Raw genomic sequence first — 20,296 nt, forward strand, 5'->3', positions numbered from 1 at the left:
ATTAGACTTTGTATTTTTTCCCCTTGGGGACAGAAATCCTTTGCCAAAATATTGCCTGAAGAATAATATTACTCCTTTAAATCTGTGAAAAACATGACAGGCATGAATGTTTTATTTTGCTTTGATCACTCACACGCTTGAACATCTTATGTGGTCAGTGACCACAGGTAATTCTTTCTCCACTTTAATCCACCCCATTGCCTTATTATTTTTGAAATTGGTTGCCTTCGTGTTCACTAAAATTTAATAGTATTCTTATCCTTAATAGTTACCGGGAGTTGCTTTGGTTGCTGTCACATATTGCAAATATTTATTCTAATGTATTCCATTTGCCAGTGACTGATTATGTGGTGGTTTTCAATTTGTATATAATTTGTATATACCCAAATGTAACCTTTCTAGGCTTTGTTGTTCCTGCCTTCCAGGTTTCCTGTCTTGTTCAAAAAATCATCTACATCTAAGGTTATAAGAATAACATTCCTATTATTTTAGCATAGTAACTTTTTACTATTCATTCCCCCCACCTCTCTCTCTCTCTCTCTCTCTCTCTCTCTCTCTCTCTCTCTCTCTCTCTCTCTCTCTCTCTCTCTCTCTCACACACACACACACACACACACACACACACACACACACACACACACACTCTTCTTCCACTCCATATCCTTTTCCCTTTTCATCTTTAAACCACTTGGATTTAATTTTGTTTCTGTTAGGAGTCTGGGATCAGATTTTACATTATTCCCTGATGTTTCAGTTTCTTTCTAGCCTTATTGTAGTTAGTAAATTGTACCCAGTGACAGTTTTCCTGAACATCTTTTCCTGGTGCAAAGCTCTAAGGAGGTGGCTAATTTGCCTTTCTCTGCACCTGGCTTCTCCATGACCTGCACAGTCCCCCAGTCACCATTCATTCACTGTGTCCTCTGAATCACAGTCTATGCTTGTTCCCATTAACTTCTCTCTTTTAAAGGGCCATGTTTTAGCTATGGTTTTTTGTTGTTGTTATAATAAATTATCATCATCAAAATAACTAGGGGAGAAAAGAGTTTATCCTGGCTTAAAAATCCAGAGTAATAGAATCCATTATAGTGGGGAAGTCATGGCAACAGTCAAGGAGAGCATGGTAGAGCAAGCTCTGTGCCAGCTGGAAGCTGGCCAAACACACAAGCATCACACAGGAAGCAGAGAAAGAACAGGGAGTGGGGCCAAGCTATACAACCTTAAAGCCCAGAGCCAGTAATGTACTTCCTTCAGTGAGGCTCCACCCCTTAAAGGTTCCATACCCCGCCCCCCAGCATGAGAAACTGAGGATCAAATGTTCAAGTACACGTGCTGAAGCCACCACAGACCAGATAGCAAATACCTTAGACTTTGTAGTCACTTAGCTTCACCACTGGGGCACCAACGCTGCCTTGGGCACCAGCATGGCTTGGCTTCAACACAGTTTTACTTTTGTATAAGAAAAGTTGGGTTTCAGTTGATGTTACACATCACCAATTACATTATCATTCAGTCTTGCTCTTCCCGCTGATCATTCAGAATTGGTAGAAATCTATCTTAGCGCAATGACAGCATGAAACTAGGTGCCATTCAGTATTCATCTGTGGGTCATCATTTGCTGTCATCTGATCTAGGGCCATTAGATTGGGCTCTTCTGTCTGGTCCTAGATCCTTCTAAAAAGGGAGTCACAAATCTTAGGCATAGAATTCAAAGCAAACTTTTTCATAAATTAACTCATTTTGACAATACCACTCAGGTTAGGATATCAACGCTTTTTCCTTTACGTTTGCTCAATAGAGTCTTGTCTTTATTATTTGTTGGGGTAGACTATTAAGAGCAGAGAATGGTTCAAGTATTGGGATTCTGAATTTTGAAATATTTTAACTCAACAAAAGGAAATGTATTTTTCTTTTCCTTTATTCCCTCCATATTATCTTCTAGAAGCATTCCTCAATCCCTCTTTTGGGTACTTTCTGAATTGTGTGCATAATGAGTCAAGCTATAATGGTGCAAATGTGCCCTATGCATTTGGCTTGATATCATTTAAAGAGAAGCTTAATTTTTTTCATTTCTCTTTATTAAGAAATTTTCTACCCACTCTACATACCACCCACCAATTCCCCCTCCTCCCTCCTCCCATCCCCAGCCCCCTCTCCCAAGCCACCCCACATCCCCACATCTCCCAAATCAAGGTCTCCCATGGGGAGTCAGCAGAGTCTGGCACACTCAGCCTAGGCAGTTCTAAGCCCCTTCCCACTGCACCAAGGCTGAGCAAGGTGTCACACCACAGGCACCAGATTCCCAAAAGCCTGCCCATGCACCAGGGTTGGATCCCGATCCCACTGCCTGGGTGTCCCCCAAACAGTTCGAGCCAAACAACTGTCTTCTGTATCCCGAGGGCCTAGTCCAGTCCAGTGGGGGCTCCACAGCCACTAGTCTATAGTTCATGGGCTTCCACTAGTGTAGCCAGTCATCTCTGCATGTCTTCCCATCATGATCTCGATGTCCCCCACCTCTCTCTCATTGATTGGGTTCCCAGAGCTCAGCCTGGTGCCTGGCTGTGGATCTCTGTATCTGCTCTCCATCTGTCACTGGACAAAGGCTCTATGATGACAGTTAGGGTATTTACTAGACAGGTCACCAGAGTAGACCAGACCAGGCACCCTGTAGATCACTGCCAGCAGTCCAAGGTGGGGTCATCCTTGTGGATTACTGAGAGCCTCCCCAGCACCCTGCCTCTTCCTATTCCTATGATGTCCTCATCTATCATCTATCATCTATCATCTTTTTCTGCCCTCCCACTTTGTCCCTGTTCCAGCGTGACCCTCCCATTTCCCTATGTTCTCATCCCTCACACCTTGCCACCACCACCCCAGTCCACTCATGTAGATCTCATCCATTTCTCCTTCACTGGGTCATCCATGTGTCCCTCATAGGGCCTTTCCCTGTTAGCTAGCCTCTCTGGAGCTGTGGGTTGCAGTCTGGCTATCCCTTTCCTCACATCGACTTATGAGTGAGTACATACTATGTTTGTCCTTCTGAGTCTGGGTTACGTCACTCAGGATGATATTTTCTAGTTCTATTCATTTGCCTGCAAATTTCATAATATCATTGTTCTTTACTGCGGAGTAGTACTCCATTGTGTATATGTGCCACATTTTATTTATCCATTATTCAGTTGAAGGGCATTTAGGTTGTTTCCAGGTTCTTGCTATTATGAATAATGCTGCTATGAACATAGTTGAGCATGTGTCCTTGTGGTAAGGTTGAGCATTCCTTGGGTATATGCCCAAGAGTGGTATAGCTAGGTCTTGAGGAAGACTTATTCCCAATTTTCTGAGAAACCGCCATACTGATTTCCGGAGTGGCTGTACAAGTTTGCATTCCCACCAACAGTGGAGGAGTGTTCCCCTTTCTCCACATCCTCTCCAACATAAGCTGTCTTCAGTGTTTTTGATCTTAGCCATTCTGAGAGGTGTAAGATGGTATCTCAGAGTTGTTTTGATTTGCGTTTCCCTGATGACTAAGAATGTTGAGCAATTCCTTAAATGCCTTTCAGCCATTTGAGATTCTTCTGTTGAGAATTCTCTGTTAAGCTCTGAAGCCCATTTTTTAATTGGATTCTTCAGTATTTTGAAGTCTAGCTTTTTGAGTTCTTTATATATTTTGGAGATCAGCCCTCTGTCAGATGTGGGGCTGGTAAAGATCTTTTCCCATTCTGTAGGCTGTTGTTTTGTCTTATTGACCATGTTCTTTGCTCTACAAAAGCTTCTCAGTTTCAGGAGATCGCATTTATTAATTGTTGCTCTCAGTGTCTGTGCTACTGGTGTTATATTTAGGAAGTGGTCTTCTGTGCTGATATGTTCAAGACTACTTCCTGCTTTCTCTCCTTTCAAGTTCAGTGTAACTGGATTTATGTTGAGGTCTTTGATCCACTTGGACTTTTGTTTTGGAGTTTTGTGCATGGCAACAGATATGGATCTATTTGCAATCTTCTGCATGTTGACATCCAGTTATGCCAGCACCATTTGTTGAAGATGCTTTCTTTTTTTCCATAGTACTGTTTTGGCTTCTTTGTCAAAAATCATATGTTTATAGGTATGTGGATTAATGTCAGGGTCTTCAGTTCGATTCCATTGGTTCACATGTTGGTTTTTATGCCAATACCAAGTTGTTTTTAGTACTACAGCTCTATAGAAGAGCTTGAGGTCAGGGATCATGATGCCTCCAGAGGTTGCTTTATTATACAGGATTCTTTTAGCTATCCTAGGTTTTTTGTTTTTCCATATAAAGTTAAGTATTGTTCTTTCCAAGTCTGTGAAGAATTGTGTTGGGATTTTGATGGGGATTTCATTGAATCTGTAGATTGCTTTTGGTAAGATTGCCATTTTCACTATGTTAATTCTACCTATCCATGAGCATGAGAGACCTTTCCATTTTCAGATATCGAGAAGCTTAATTTTTAAATGTTGTTTTCAACATGAGTACTCTTGAGACCTCACTCATCAGGACACCAACTCTTTCTTGCTTCCATCTCTGTGCCCTTAATAGGGTGTTTTTCGGGATACAGTGCTCATGTGTTCAATTCAGCACTCCAGAGGCTGAGGCAGAATGATTAGTTACTGTGAGTTTAAGGCTAGTTAAGACTATATAGATGGTTTCAGAGCAGTCTAGTTTGGTTTTAGACCCTGTCTCCAAAACAGTGTGTGCATTGAGGAGGCACAACCTGGGCCAGTGTAGGTCTCTCCTTCAGCCATTACCTTTGCTTTATGTGCGAAATGAAGGAGATGGAATGAAGACATTGCCTTTGAGTGATCCATGACTGTTTCTTTCTAAATAGTGCTGCTAAAAACTTAATAATGGTCAAGTTTTATTTGGAGATGATGAAAAGCTTCTGCAGACAGGTGGTATTGATAACTGTACATCAATGTAAATGACTTAATGTGCTTAACCATTGTTAAGATGGTGTTTATGTCATGATATAAACAGCTCTCTAGTAGGATAGGAGGCTTGGAAGTGTGTTTATTTTGGGTAGTCATTACTGTACTTTTAAAAACTCTGAGATTATGTTATTAATGACCAAGGGAGAGTAAAGGTTGATAAGTACCAAGCAGTTTTTAAACATATATGGTGGTGGACAATGGAAAGAAAACAGAGTAAAGAAACTCACAAATATCGTAGTGAGTATTTGGGGAGTGGGATTAATCACTATGTGTTGACCAGAAGTGAGGAAATAGGACGGGAACGCCTTTCATTATGGAATCCAGAATTCATCTACCTTTTATGTTTACTCAGTGGCATTGCCAGGGCATGGCATCATGCACATTTTGGGGAAGGAGCTGGCCCGATATTGTTGGATGAAGTGCGCTGCACAGGAAATGAGCTGTCCGTTGAGCAGTGTCCAAAGAGCTCCTGGGGAGAGCATAACTGTGGCCATAAAGAAGATGCTGGAGTGTCTTGTGTCCCTCTAACAGGTAAGGCTGTCACTTCCTAAATGTGCTACCTTCTTCCCCCATGGCTGGTATTGCCACAGCTTCCTTTCTTAATTCATATGTTGTCAAATGAGCGGACCAATGAGTGTCTAAGCAAAACTCAGGATAGAAAATCAGACACAATTTTTATTTCAAAATGTAATTTCTTCACTCACAGTTATTTCTAAAAGTTTCTATTTAAAGTCCAACAAAGCTAGATCAGAAACTATCCTTTTTTTTTTTTTCAATATGCAGTACCCAACAGCCAAAATCAATGTGCAGTGATGCATACTAGACATTAGGTGTCAGTATATTACATCTTTAGTCCATTCAGCTGGTAGTCACTGTAAGACTGTGTTTATGTGGTTGCTCATTAAAGAAAACTGATAAAGAGGCCAAGGTAGCTTTGTAATCAAACCTTAGACGAATGCCTATTGCTGCATGTCTGCCTTATATGCCATGTGTCATAAGAAGGGGATGCTTTAAAATATTTTTGTTTATGTATATTTGTGTGTGTGTGTGAAAAGTAAAAGGATTAGTATGGGGCCGGGCGGTGGTGGCGCACGCCTTTAATCCCAGCACTCGGGAGGCAGAGGCAGGCAGATCTCTGTGAGTTTGAGGCCAGCCTGGTCTCCAAAGCGAGTCCAGGATAGACTCCAAAGCTACACAGAGAAACCCTGTCTCGAAAAAACCAAAAAAAGAAAAAGAGAAAAAAGAAAAAAAGAAAAAAAAGGATTAGTATGTATGGAACTCGGATTTATATGTTTTCATTGATGCTGTTGTTTTATTAGCAACACAATGCATTTGTACAAAATAGAAATTTCGAATTTGCACCAAAGTGGACAGAATTTCATTTCCTTGAACTGCCCTCTTTCAAATGAGGTAATCTTGTTAGTGCTATGATGGGCATATGAGATAATAGGTGGTACAATGCTTTGAAGACAATAAATTGTAAACAACAGGTAGTTTTGTGTCAAGAGACTTTTGTTCACTACAGTGGATACCAGAGACCTATACAAAGTATGTTCTATTCTCTGGTTACTGTGTTTCATTGAGAGGTGTTTGGATTATTTTGCATGGAAATGGCTTCTAAATCTATGTCTTTGGTAATGACAGTTTTTGGGCTCTCTGCTTACAAACTTTTTGTAGAATCCTCTGTGTATAATTACTCACTGAGTTAATAAGATTCAAATTTCAGATCTGTATTGTCAGTAAAAGAACAAAGGCAAGATGTGTTTTTATTACCTGTGGGTGTCTGAGGAATAATGACCTCATTGACAAGCTAGGTTGCTCTTTACCTGAAGTAGCTTTGCCTGCATGCTTAGTTCAGTATTTTGATGTGCACTTAAAAATTTGAAATACCACCTCTAAATCACTATATATATATTTTTTTCCTTGCCATTTCAATGAAAATGACCACTGTCCTTTATATTTAAGAAGACTGGAATTATGGAAATTTTCCCAAATAGGATTTAATATAGAAAAATTAAGAAATATGTACTTTGAAATTACATCAGAATGTATTTTCTGCTTGGAGAATACAGTAAAAATATCAGGAAGACAGATGTACCAATCTTCAGGAAGAGTGCAATGACTTCACATGACTGAGTAGAGTCATGATGTTAGGTTATCAAATGGCTCAAAGGGAGACCTAGATATGGTGATACGTCAGGTCAAATAAAGGCGCTTTTATTTATTTATTTATTTATTTTTTGAGACAGGGTTTTTCTGTGTAGCTTTGGAGCCTCTCCTGGATCTCACTCTGTATCCCAGGCTGGCCTCGAACTCACAGAGATCTGCCTGGCTCTGCCTCCCGAGTGCTGGGATTAAAGGCGTGCGCCACCACCGCCGGCCCCTATTTTTTTTTTTTTTTTTAAAGCAAATTTGCCTTATGTCTTTATCTCCTTCTCACAGATGGGGTCATCAGACTTGCAGGAGGGAAGAGTGGCCATGAAGGTCGCTTGGAGGTGTACTATAGGGGAAAGTGGGGAACAGTATGCGATGACGGATGGACTGAGACGAACTCACACGTGGCTTGTCGACTGTTGGGATTTAAGTAAGGCTCATTGGTGTGGGGACATTGAATGCCAAAACACATCTTTAAAGTCAGAATTACTGCATAATCCTTACCTGTAATTCCTAAAAATAGATATGTATTCCCTATCAGTTACCTATCTATCATCATCTATATGTCTATCATCTGTTATCATCAACATCTATAGTCTATTATGATTTGTCATATCAGTAATGCCTGCTTACCTACATACCTACCTACCTACCTACCTATGTATCTACCTACCTACCTACCTACCTACCTACCTACCTACCTACCTATGTATCTGCCTACCTACCTACCTACCTACCTACCTACCTACCTACCTACCTACTACCTTGCCAATCTACATACAAATGGACATACAATAAAAAAATGACATTTTTAAAGATAATGAGTACCATCTCTTGTCATTTATTTTATTTACCTTTCCTACCAACACCTCTTTTTCCCCCCAACATCTTTTTTTTTTGAACAAATTGTTGGAAGCTAAGAGTGACTTCTAGTCCATTCTTTTGTCTATTCAGGCAAGCTTCTGAATGCTTGCTTTTATTATGATCTGTTGTTACTAGTGGATGCTGTTGGTTTTGACATCGTTGTGTCTAAAATTTCAGCAATCCCAGTGGGGAATGTTGTGTTGTCACGTGGTTCTTTCTTGGAACATGATGATAATTGACACTTGTGTTGGGAAAGAACAGCCCTCTTGTCGTGAGATGACCTTTAGAACTAGCCTTTGACCTTGCCCACTTACAATCTGAGTGCCACACTTTGGGGCAGTATATGTCATGTTACACACATAATGCATTCCAGAATAAAGACTTCAGTTGGTTGAAGTAACAAAAAGATGCCCTTGAGGTAAATCTTCAAATGGATTTCATGGATGCCCCTTCTTTCTTATCTTTCATATTTCTATAGCATGATTTTAAAAATTAGTGAAATTACTTAATTTCAGCTTGAAATACAGTTAATCACAAATATTCACTAAGCCTTAAAATACATATCACCTTCAAGCTGGGTAAAGCTATGCTTAGGGGTGTATTTTTTAAAGAAATAAAATGAAATATTCTCCATGATTTCCCATCCTTATGATCACTTGGAATTTTCATGTGTCTTTTTATATCAGCTATATTTACTACAACGTAAATCTATGATTTTATAGCCATCTTGCTTTACTTTTTCAATGGCATAGTGTCACAAGTTTTAATGTAACTTGATATCCATTAAACAGCCACACGATGATCTAATGAATATTTAGGTTATTTTCTAGGTAACTATTAGTGTAATAATAAATAATGTTGTCATGAAAAGTACAGATGTACAAATTCACTGACATTTTTCATTTTGGGGGAACAGCAACTGTTGAAATTACTAGGCTAAGGCATATAATAGCCAAATATATATGGCTACTTAATTAGAACTATTTAGCATATACCATGTCGCATTAAGTGAGTATGTTACCCTGACAATTGTAGCTTCAGTTTTCACATATGTGGGGAGACGTGTCTATTATTTGCTGTTTATTTTCACATTTTTTTCCTCATTAATGAAAATGACCAAGTGACACTAAGTTTTCCTCTGCATCTTACATATTTTAGTTTCAAAGATCCATGCCATTTTTCTCTCTTGGACAAATTATCTGGGCTTACTGGCACTTATAATGTTCTCATTCATGTGTTGGTATGAGCGTGTGCCACATTTAAATTACAGAGGAAGTTCTGAAAGCAATGATTCACTGGGGATGAGAAAGAGTAAACTTGGTGTCTTTGTACCAATGCAGTCTCAAAGCTAACAAAACTTCCTGTTATATGTTTTGTGGTTGAATTAGAGGGAAATCAGAGTAAGGCATTTGCTGGAAGAATGCTCTAAGTCAAAAGTGACAGCAATATATGATTTAAGTTCAATGCTTTTTTTTTTTTTGCTAAAATTTTATTAGTAGACAAGTAGCCTTAAAATGACTACTTAAAAACTGTGTTGTGCCAAGGGGTGGTGGCACACACCTTTAATCCCAGGGCTCAGGAGGCAGAGGCAGGCAGATCTCTGTGAATTCAAGGCCATCCTGGTCTACAGAGTGAGTTTCAGGATAGCCAATGCTACACAGAGAAACCCTGTCTCAAAAACCAAAACCAAAACCAAAAACCATATAAGATTATGTTGATTTAACATATTAAAAAATTCATCTAGTTAGATCCAGTGATTGCACAGTAGAACTATTAGAAAAATTCATGGCAAAAGGAAAGATGTCTTCATATCCTTAGCAAAGAAACAATGAAAGTGTCAAGGAAGGGGAATGATGGGCATACAATTTCTGACTGAGGGTTGACTTTTACAGACTCTAAGAATTGAAGGCACTTGGAAGTGAGCTCAGTGATATCTGGATGATTTTGAAGGACTGAAAGAAAAGTTGAAAAAGGGGTGAAAATAAATGCAATTACTTAACTGCCAGTTTTTTAATTTTACAGATATTTGCTACTTCACAGCTTATCATTTATTGCAATACATAATATAATGTAATAAAGTCAATTGGCACAATCATTTATAAAAATTATGCATTAAACTTATATAACCCTTCAAAAAGAACACTGTCATTGTTTTTACTTTGATGGGCCAACACCAAAATTGTAATCCCAGATTGGGTCCTGTTTTTGAGCAGTCACTGAGTGCTATACACTTTCTGTCTTGGAGAAGGACTCCAGAAAGCCCGAGGGAAGCGGATAAACTCAGATTAGCTCAGATAGTTTGAGCAGAGCCCCAAACAAACAATTGTTTCCTCTTCTCTACTTCACAGAGTTGATCCATGGCCAGGAATCTGAGGTTTATCTCTTTGCACGCTCTCTCTCTGGCTGGTGGGTTAAACTGTAGACAAAACACAAGAAAGAATTCCCGGTTAGTTCCTCATCAAGTCAACCAAAGGATGTTAAGATGACTTAAACACACGGCAAGGCAAGCAGAGTTGGGTCTCCCAGGCAGGACAAAGGTCAAATTCTTAGCCCCTGAAGTCATGATACTTAATTAGGTTGTTTTTTAATGGTTCTTTGACTCCCGGGATGGCAGTCCTGTGAACAGTATTCATTTCATTGCTGCAGATACGGCAGACAGGCCTCTGTAAACCACTTTGAAGGCAGCAATGGGCCCATATGGCTGGATGACGTCAGCTGCTCAGGAAGAGAAGCCAGCTTCCTCCAGTGTTCCAGGAGACAGTGGGGAAAGCATGACTGTAGCCATAGGGAAGATGTGGGCCTCACCTGCTACCCTGACAGTGAGGGACACAGGCTTTCTCCAGGTAAGGACGGATGGCTCTTGAAGACACAGGCATTTACTCTGCTTCTCCACTGGTTTTGAATGCAAAACATTTCCCATCCTTGACTAACTGTTTAAAGGTCTGTTTCCCTAGGAAAAATAAGCTTTTGAGTTCTCAACTACTATTACATTTCTAGTTCTGGATTTGTTTTTCATCACTTAAAAGTATAAGTTGTTCAATAAGAAAACAAGTTTCTAACCCACATATCTAATGGCCTAAATTCAATCCCCAGAATTCACAAGATAGGAGGAGAGAACCAACTCCCCTAGTTTCTCTACAATAAAAAGACTGTATAAAATTTTAATTTTTTAAAGAGTATATAAAAATTTGGGGATGGATTGCTGGCTCAGCAGTAAAGAGCACTGGCTACTCTTCCAGAGTTCTGGGGTTTTGTTCCCAGCAACCACATGGCAGCTCACCACTACATATAACTCTAGTCTCAGAGAATTCTAGTCCCTCTTTTGACCTCTGCAGACACCAGGCAAGCCAGACATACCCGCAAGCAAAACACTCATACACATACAAATAAATTAAATAGAACAAGATATACGAAAATTTTCTTGAAACTATTGAGATAGATCATGGAGACCTAATTCCTTGTGGATGTATTTTCTTAATATTAGAACAAAGATTTAAAAATATTAAAATTGAAAACCAAGACTCAAAAAATTTCATCAGTTTGAATTTGGTCTTTGGGGAATCAGCATTTTTTTTTTAACTTTCTCTCGTGAAGAACACTAAAATTTCAGACACACTAGTAAGAAATATAAAGTTTCAAATGTTCTGTTTAGTACATAGTTAAAACTTGCTGCACTTTGAAAGCTACTAGTTAGAAGTGCATATTCACTTAAACCCGTGTTGGTTTTGACTTCGCTATATAATTCATTCTCCCTCCTGTCTCGTGAAGTAATCCTGATCAAGGGCTGAAACTGGGGGGTGAATCGTTCTGGGCACAACAAGGAAGGATGGAGAGCTAAAAATTATTATTTTTCTGTCTTCATAAAGACACGGGTCATACTGAATTAGGACATACCCCAATGACTGCACAAATGATCGTGTCAGGATGTGAATCTCAGTGGGGGATTTAAATACTACCACATGTTTGGTTTTTTTTTTGGGGGGGGGTGGATTTTGGAATTTTGAGAAAGAAAAATAAAATGTGTTTATTTTGTCACCAATTTTTTAGTTAATAAATATCGATTCAATAATTCCATATGTTGTTTTAAGCATATATTAAGTGATAGTTTGGTCATTAGCTTCCTGATTCCACCTACTTGGTTGTCATGGACAGTTTTTACCATGCTTTAATGTCTGTAAGTCCTCACTCATAAGTTCTATTGAAGCTAGCAGACCCTTCCAGTAACTAGGCACCCAAAGGTGTTTGTGTCAATCTGCTTGGGTTGCTGTGAAGACCACAGATGGAGTAGCTTCAACACAGATGTTTATTATCTCACAGTCTGGAAGTGAGGCATTCAAAACCAGTCTTAGTGAGGTTGGCTCCTTGAGAAGGAATTCGGAAGGGCGGGCTGCAAAGGACACATATTCTCCAGGTTTCTGTTCTTGGCTTGGCTTGTAAATGGCGGGTCTCCTCCCGGGGCCTTTTTACGATATCTTCCTTTTAAAACTCTAAGTTTGTCTTCCTTTCCATAAGGACAACATTGTATAGAACAAAGATTCAGCTTCATAGCTACACCATTCCATCTTGGAGAGTGAATCTCAGTAAAGGCCCTGAGGGATACCATCTATCTATCACTATCTCTATATTGTCTGTATCTATATCTATCTACCTATCTCTCTATATAGGGGAAGATAGAGATGTGACTTCTCATCATTTATGAAGTTTCAACCTTAATTTACTCTAGGTCAATTTCTTGGTTTTTAAATATTAATAAATTTTGTGATTTAAGTCCTTCATTTGAAATAAAAGTTAAATGAAAGGTTTTAGACTGATAGCTGCCTTCCTCCATGCCACCCCTTCTAGCAGCCTACCCAACTGAGTTACCCATGTATGCCAATGCCGTACCTGTTTATACCCTCCTAAAAATCTTAACTTGGAAGTATATACTCCAGCTATGTTCATAAATTAAAAAATGACTTAAAGAACTCTTAATCCTCTATTACTGATTAGAAGTCAGTTGTAATAAAAATAGCTAGCTCATGATTTTAGAGTGCCATGCATCTATCTGTCATCTGTCCATCCATCCATTCATTTGAGCAGCTCTTTTTCTCTGCATGAGAGACATTTCCAAATGCAAGGGACAGAAAGTTGAGCAAGATGAGCCCTTTGATTGCAGCACTTTACCAAGGACAAGGGAGACTACTAGGTTTTATTGGTATTTTATCTCCCGCTCGAGAAGAAGGATTTCTAGTTGATTTTTTTTAATTAAGACATTTTTAAAATAATTTTACGCCGGGCGGTGGTGGCGCACGCCTTTAATCCCAGCACTCGGGAGGCAGAGCCAGGTGGATCTCTGTGAGTTCGAGGCCAGCCTGGGCTACCAAGTGAGCTCCAGGAAAGGCGCAAAGCTACACAGAGAAACCCTGTCTCGGAAAACCAAAAAAAAAAAAAAAAAAAAAAAAAAAAAAAAAAAAAAAAAAAAAAAAAAAAAAAAAAATTTTACATACCAATCACAGATTCTTCTCTCTTCCCTCCTCCCATCCCCCCACCCCCACTCCCACTAGTTGATTTTATATCTAATTTTTTAAATTGTATTTTGTAAAGTTTTCATGCTTTAACATGACTTGGCTTGTTTTGGCTTTTCTAATATTTTAAAATCATGACTTAGGTTTTCCTATCAGACTAATGGATGGAGAAAATAAGAAAGAAGGACGAGTGGAGGTTTTTGTCAATGGCCAATGGGGAACAATTTGCGATGATGGATGGACCGATAAAGATGCAGCTGTGATCTGTCGGCAGCTTGGTTACAAGTAAGGAAGCCCCAGTTCTCTGGGATGGTGCTTGGTGAACACTGCTATGACTCATATTTCTTAGGTTTATTCTAATGAGTTTCCTTTCTGTAAAATCAGTTTCTTCAATTAAAAATATCAACAGCATGGTGATTTGGAATTGTAAAGAGTCAGTAAGTAGTCTAGTTATATTTACTTTAGCTTTCCAAGAAATATGTTACCATCACAAATACAGTCCATCTCTGACAGTCCACAGTGCTGCTGCCCTCGGCCACCGGCATTCAGGTCAGCTTTTCCTGTGATGTAGGCTTGAGCACTGGATCCCCAGTCATTGAACCAACAGCTGGTTCATGCTATTCATGGGAGTCAAGCTGTGCAGAGCAGCTACAAATGCAGTAAATGTTAATGTAGCTGAGGCCAGCATTCTGCCTTTCTCTGTCAGTTCTCATACTTATGAATACTTATCTTTTCTTGTGATCTACTCAGCATCTTACGTTTTCCCTTCTGCGTTTGTGTGCTTGTGTGCCTGTATGTGTGTGTTAATGTCACTGAAACAGCCCCCAAGCTAGGGCTGATGTGTTGTGTAGTGAGTGTTCCTCAGGGGGAAAGGCCATAATGTGGCTTATGGAGAGATACTTATTTACAGTATAAAATAAGAAAATATGGACATTTGAATCTGGAGAAGGCAGATTCTCAGCTGGGTGACTTGGAGTTTTCATGAGTGACAGTGAAAACATGTCAAATGGGGGCTGGAGGTTACAAGTAGAACACAAGTTATAACACAGAGGCCAGGGAAGTGTCTCAGTAGGTAAGACTGCTTGCTCTGCAAATATGAGTGTAACATGAATCTTAACAGGTCTTACTAATAACAACAAATCCAAGGCCAGGTATTGGGGTGAATGCTGGAAGATCAGAGAAGCAGAACAAGCCACAGCTTCCTCACCTCGACAGTTCCTCAGCTGATCCTGTTTCCTCAGACTGGAAGCCTCTGAGTCCTCATTCAGAACGGATCTCAGCTGAACTGCTTCTTGAAAGCCTGAAAGCGTAACTAGCCAAAAGCTTCTAGTTTCTGGTCTTCACGCCTTATATACCTTTCTGCTTTCTGCCATCACTCCCTGGGATTAAAGGCGTGTGTCACCACACCTGGCTGTTTCCAGTGTGGCCTTGAACTCAGAGATCCAGCGGATCTCTGCCTCTGGAATGCTTGGATTAAAGGTGTGTGTGCCATTATTTTCTGGCCTCTATATTTAGTGGCTGTTCTGTTCTCTGACCCCAGATAAGTTTATTAGGGTGCACAATATTTTGGGGAACACAATTCCACCACATATGAGGACCTGCACTTGAGCACTCAGAACTCACATAGAAAGCCAGGCCTGGGCGAGCATGCTGGGAGCTCCAGCATCGCAGGATAGGGACAGACAGGTCTTGAGAGCTGGCTCTCAAATGGTGCCTTATGGTTCAGTGACAGATCCCGTCTCGAGGCAGTAAGACAGAGAGCAAAGAAAAAGACACCCAACGTCCTGCTCTGACTTACTGACATGGGCCCCTGCACACTCATGTGTATCACCACACACAAAACACACACAGCTATAGCATAGAGGGTTGTGAAATATAAGCTAATATACATGTTACTTAGTTCATAGTAGATAACTAATAATGATTTGTATTTATAAAATATACCCTTAATTATATGCATATCTTAAATATTGATCAATTGAATTAGTTATTTCTGTGTAGAATACATTTTATTCAAAATGGTGTTTGTTGTATAAAATTTCAATATTTTTGTTGTTGAAATCTTCTGGTGTACTACCTTGGTTTTGACCTACGTGCTGGTCTAGTTATTTTATGATCAGTAGGTCTATAATCTGTAATACTGACCTGCAGTCTTCCAAAAATGTGGTAGAGGAAGGCTCTACTCTAGGGGGCATAGGTGGATTTAGACAATGTTCAGTTTTGAATGTCGTTTGCTCTCTGTATTTCTATCATTCATTCCTCCACTTGCAAATGAATGACTGCTGTTCATGGCTTCCATTCCCAGCTCGGCTATCAAGAAACGTTTTGTCTAACACTGGTTGCTTGGCCACCTATGCTTTGCCTTGAAATTGTTATTTAAATGAGAATAATCTCAATATCTGATAAATGCAGATATACTTTCATGGTTTTATGATTTCCAACTGAGAGGACATGAGACTTTTTACAGGAACACACCTACAATTGTAGACCCACATGTGACTTGAGAAGGACATCTTTTTTTCCTATGTCCATTTTGAGTCATAAAAATCTTTGGCAACACATTTATTTGCAGAAATCAATCCAGAAAATGTTGTATACCATTTAAAGGCCTGAGCCTCTTGTGTAGACATTCTAGAAACCTGCCCTCTTGCCCACAATCTCATGTGTGAAGGATCCTGTGCAAACAGAATCAAATTAGAAAGTATTTTATAGAAGGAAAACAGAAATGTGGTCATAAAAGCCAGGAAACATGAGTGGAACTAATGTGATATGGTTAGTGTGAACAGAAAAGCCAAAGGCATTCTTTAAGTATGTGTTACATGATGTCTGACAAAGTATAGCATGTGAACCCACCACTGTTCTTGGAGCGCTGACAATATGCTGAGAACAGTTGAAATCACTGAGGCAGAATAATCAGTCAGGATGAAATTCTAATTGATTTGAATTTTGTGTGAATATGGTTCAAGTGGGCTTGCTCTTGAATAGCTTATTGATTAGAGTGGCATTCTTTTTTTTTTTTTTTAAAGATTTATCTATTTATTATGTATAGTGTTCTGTCTGCATGTATCCCTAAAAGCCAGAAGAGGGTGCCAGGCCCCATTACAGTGGTTGTGAGCCACCATGTGGTTGCTGGGAATTGAACTCAGGACCTCTGGATGAACAGCCAGTGAGTGCTCTTGACTGCTAAGCCATCTCTCCAGCCCTAGAGTGGCATTCTTAACCAAAATTTAAAGTGGTATGCCACCACCATTTTTTAATAGAGATGTAAAATATATTTAAAGTATATTTATTTGTCTTCCATTTAAATTCTTGCAAAGGACTTAATTTCTGATGTAGTTGTATATGCTGTTTCAAATAAAACACTGTTTGACTTTGCTTTCTGCTGTGATAGACACCACCTCAAAGAACGACTTGGGAGGAAAGGGTTTATTTCATCTCATGTGGCAGGTCACTGTCCATCACCAAGGAGGTCAGGGCAGGAACTCAAGCCGGAGTAGAGGCAGGGGTCAGAGGGAAGCACTGCTTACTGGTTGCTTCCAGGCTCACATTCTGTTGCTTTTCCTGCAGCCCAGACTCACCTGCTTGTGGTTGTACTGCCCACAGTGGCCTAGGCTCATCTACATAATTTAACAGTCAAGAATTCACTCCCATAGACATACCCACTGGTCCAGTCTGATTGAGACAATCCCCCAATTGAGAGTTCGCAGGTAACTCTGGGCTGGGTCAAGTTGACAGCTAAATGAATAGAAGAAGCAGTTACAGTGTCCTATAATACCCAGTGGAAGATAAATCTGACCCTGTTGTCCATTTAGAAATAACTGAAGGGGAAAAATACTTAATTGATATACAAAACATATAGTTACTTTCCTCCTGGAAATCGTGTTTTGTTTTGTTTTTTTGAGACAGGGTTTCTCTGTGTAGTTTTGGTGCCTGTCCTGGAACTTGCTCTGTAGACCAGGCTGGCTTCTAACTCACAGAGATCCACCTGGCTCTGCCTCCCGAGTGCTGGGATTAAAGGCGTGCACCACTGCTGCCCAGCTGGAAATTGTATTTTAAATTTCCTCCTTCCACTATAAATGTATGTGTCTGGGCATTGTTTATACATGCAAATATAGAGATTCACAGTTTGTACAATAGTATGAAGCACCTCATCACTACCACCAAGCTTAGGAAATAGAGAGCTACTGTACCTTTAAGTGCCTAATGTGCCAATCACACTGTTTGTAACTCAACTACCCAAAGTAAGAACTCTCCCAAATTTTGTGTAATCCTGTTGCATTTTCTTATAACTTTAAAATATGTGTTCTCCTTAACCCATAGTTGGATCTGTTTTTAAAAGTCTGACTTTGCAAGTCAGTTATCCTACGTTAGCATCTTCAGTTCCTTGCTTTGTTTCTGTGTTGCTTTTTAGATACCATTTTATACAAGAGGGTGCGATTCGTTTGCATCCATTTTGCTCTGTAATATTCACATCTGTAAATATACAACTTGCCTCATGATTGTATTAACAGGGTGCATATATTTGTAGCAGTGCATTTTCTATTATTATAACCAAAAAGCACAGGCTGAGTAGTTTATAAAGAAGGAAGTTTGTTCCACCATTCTGGAAGGTTGGAAGTTTAAGGAGTCTCACCTAGTGAGGACCTTCTTGATGGTAAAGACTGTAGCACTCAATGGCGGTGCAGTTTACTACACACAGAGAGGGCTAGTCCAGGAGACAGAGACCAAAGGACTTGTTCAAGGGAGATTTTTAGGGAGTATATTCAGGAATATAACCATTAGCATGTTGACTATGTGAATACTCAAGTCTGTCCAGGGCTGCAAGGTTGCTTTCCCATGTGGCTACACTATTTACACACTCAGTAGCAGTGACAGTTTTTAATTTATGAATAGCTAGTGTTCACCTTATCACTAATCCCTAATGAGACCAAACAAATTCCCATTTGTTTACTGGCCATTAATATTTAATTTTATATAAAAATGCAATGTTTGGGGCCGGGCGGTGGTGGCGCACGCCTTTAATCCCAGCACTCGGGAGGCAGAGCCAGGCGGATCTCTGTGAGTTCAAGGCCAGCCTGGGCTACCAAGTGAGTTCCAGGAAAGGCGCAAAGCTACACAGAGAAACCCTGTCTCGAAAAACTAAAAAAAAAAAAAAAAAAAAAAAAAAAAAAAAAAAAAAAAAAAAAAAAAAAAAAAAAAAAAAATGCAATGTTTGGGCATGGATTTTATCGGGATTATTTTATTTGGGGTCTACCTTGCTTTTATCTTTAAGTTTTGTAATTTTTAAAACTTTGTGTAATTTTTAGGAGTTCTTTGTATAATGTGTGTTCTTTTCTGTTATAAAAGTATTTATCAACAAATACGTTTGTAAATGTGTATTATAAATATGAGCTTTCTGACTTATCTCTTCACTTTCCTTAGTGTGGTTTTTAGTAAAGTGGAATTCTTGATTTAAGTTGTCAAGTTTATCAGTCTTTTTATCTTATTTATATCTTTAATAATTTTTTTCTAACTTTGATTTGTTAAGGGTATTTTTCCTGATTCTAACTTCAATGATTTTTCCTTTTATAATTGTATTCAGTAATTTATTAGAAATTGAGTTAAAGATGGAACTTTTGCTTTTCATTGATGAAGTTTTTTGGATTTGTTTATCTCCAGAAAGTAATATTAAAACAACAAAAAAAGAAATATTCCAAATAATTCTGCCTTCCATGATTCCCAGCTTTTTCTGTATTAAGAATCGTATCTAATTTCTTCAAAAGGAGGTGAAAAAATACGTCTTTAGGTTCTCTGGTAATTATTTAATCTAATTTTTTCTTGGTAATTTGATATTAAAAGAGTGAAATTTGGGGGGAAGGTGACTTCATTTCTGACATCCATTATGTGTGACTTTCTAAGTAGAAGCTAAATTAGAGTCATTTGGTTCTGTAAAGTATCTATGGAACACACCAATGAAGAATGTTAAATGTTTTGACAGTCACAAAAAGTGATTTCTCAGTATATGCACATATTAATTTTCATACTCAGATCTAAGGAAGAGTTAAGCTGTAGTGTGTTAAAATCTGTCAGATGCTTGGCTGACTGACCCTCCACATCTGAGGAATGCTCTGTTTCTAGGGGTCCTGCCAGAGCAAGGAGCATGGCTTATTTTGGGGAAGGAAAAGGACCCATCCACATGGATAACGTGAAGTGCACAGGAAGTGAGAAGTCACTAGCGGACTGTGTCAAACAGGATATTGGAAGGCACAACTGCCGCCATAGTGAGGATGCGGGAGTCATCTGTGACTATTCTGAGAAGAAAGCATCGAGGAACAGTCATAAAGGTATGTCACTTCCGGGCCGCCAAGCAAGTCGAGGATTATTAATGCCCACCATGATAGTTGGGCTCTGTTAACAAAATCCTAGTGCAAACGGAATGCACGTAGCCTCTTGTTGTTTGTGTTCATGTTTGGAGCTGCTGGTGGTCAGCATATGTCTTCATAAGGCTTACAGAGGGGAGGGAGTAAGCTTCCAGCAGCTTGCAGTCTCTGAGATCAACACCTTGTCCTTTCCCAGCCATTTCTGTACTGCTCCTCTGAATGTCATACAGTTGTCCAGCTTGTTACTATCCTTAAAGACTCGAGATTGAGATCATTCTTGTTATTACTATTTTAAAAAGCAGAGGTAACTTTTAAGAGACTTTTGATGTTTTGAGGCAGAGTCTCACTCATGATCAGACTAATCTGGAACTTTCACTGCAGCCCAGGTGGTCAGAAGATCACAGTGATCCTTCTGCCTCAGCCTCTGGAGTGTTGGGATTATAGTCATGAGCCACCACATCTAATTAAAGTCAA

At 39.4% G+C, this 20,296-nt stretch overlaps 1 protein-coding gene across 1 annotated transcript in view; it reads left to right on the forward strand.

The window, feature by feature from the left end:
• Nucleotides 1–20,296, forward strand: part of Prss12 (serine protease 12) — a 62,222-nt gene that overhangs the window by 21,697 nt on the left and 20,229 nt on the right. The window contains exons 3-7 of the mRNA XM_028881472.2: nucleotides 5,294–5,472; nucleotides 7,384–7,525; nucleotides 10,606–10,802; nucleotides 13,607–13,748; nucleotides 19,581–19,786. Of these exons, the coding sequence (XP_028737305.1) occupies nucleotides 5,294–5,472; nucleotides 7,384–7,525; nucleotides 10,606–10,802; nucleotides 13,607–13,748; nucleotides 19,581–19,786 (866 nt within the window). The remainder of the gene's footprint in view (nucleotides 1–5,293; nucleotides 5,473–7,383; nucleotides 7,526–10,605; nucleotides 10,803–13,606; nucleotides 13,749–19,580; nucleotides 19,787–20,296) is intronic.

Source organism: Peromyscus leucopus, chromosome 6, assembly GCF_004664715.2.
Source record: "Peromyscus leucopus breed LL Stock chromosome 6, UCI_PerLeu_2.1, whole genome shotgun sequence".
NCBI lineage: Eukaryota > Metazoa > Chordata > Mammalia > Rodentia > Cricetidae > Peromyscus > Peromyscus leucopus.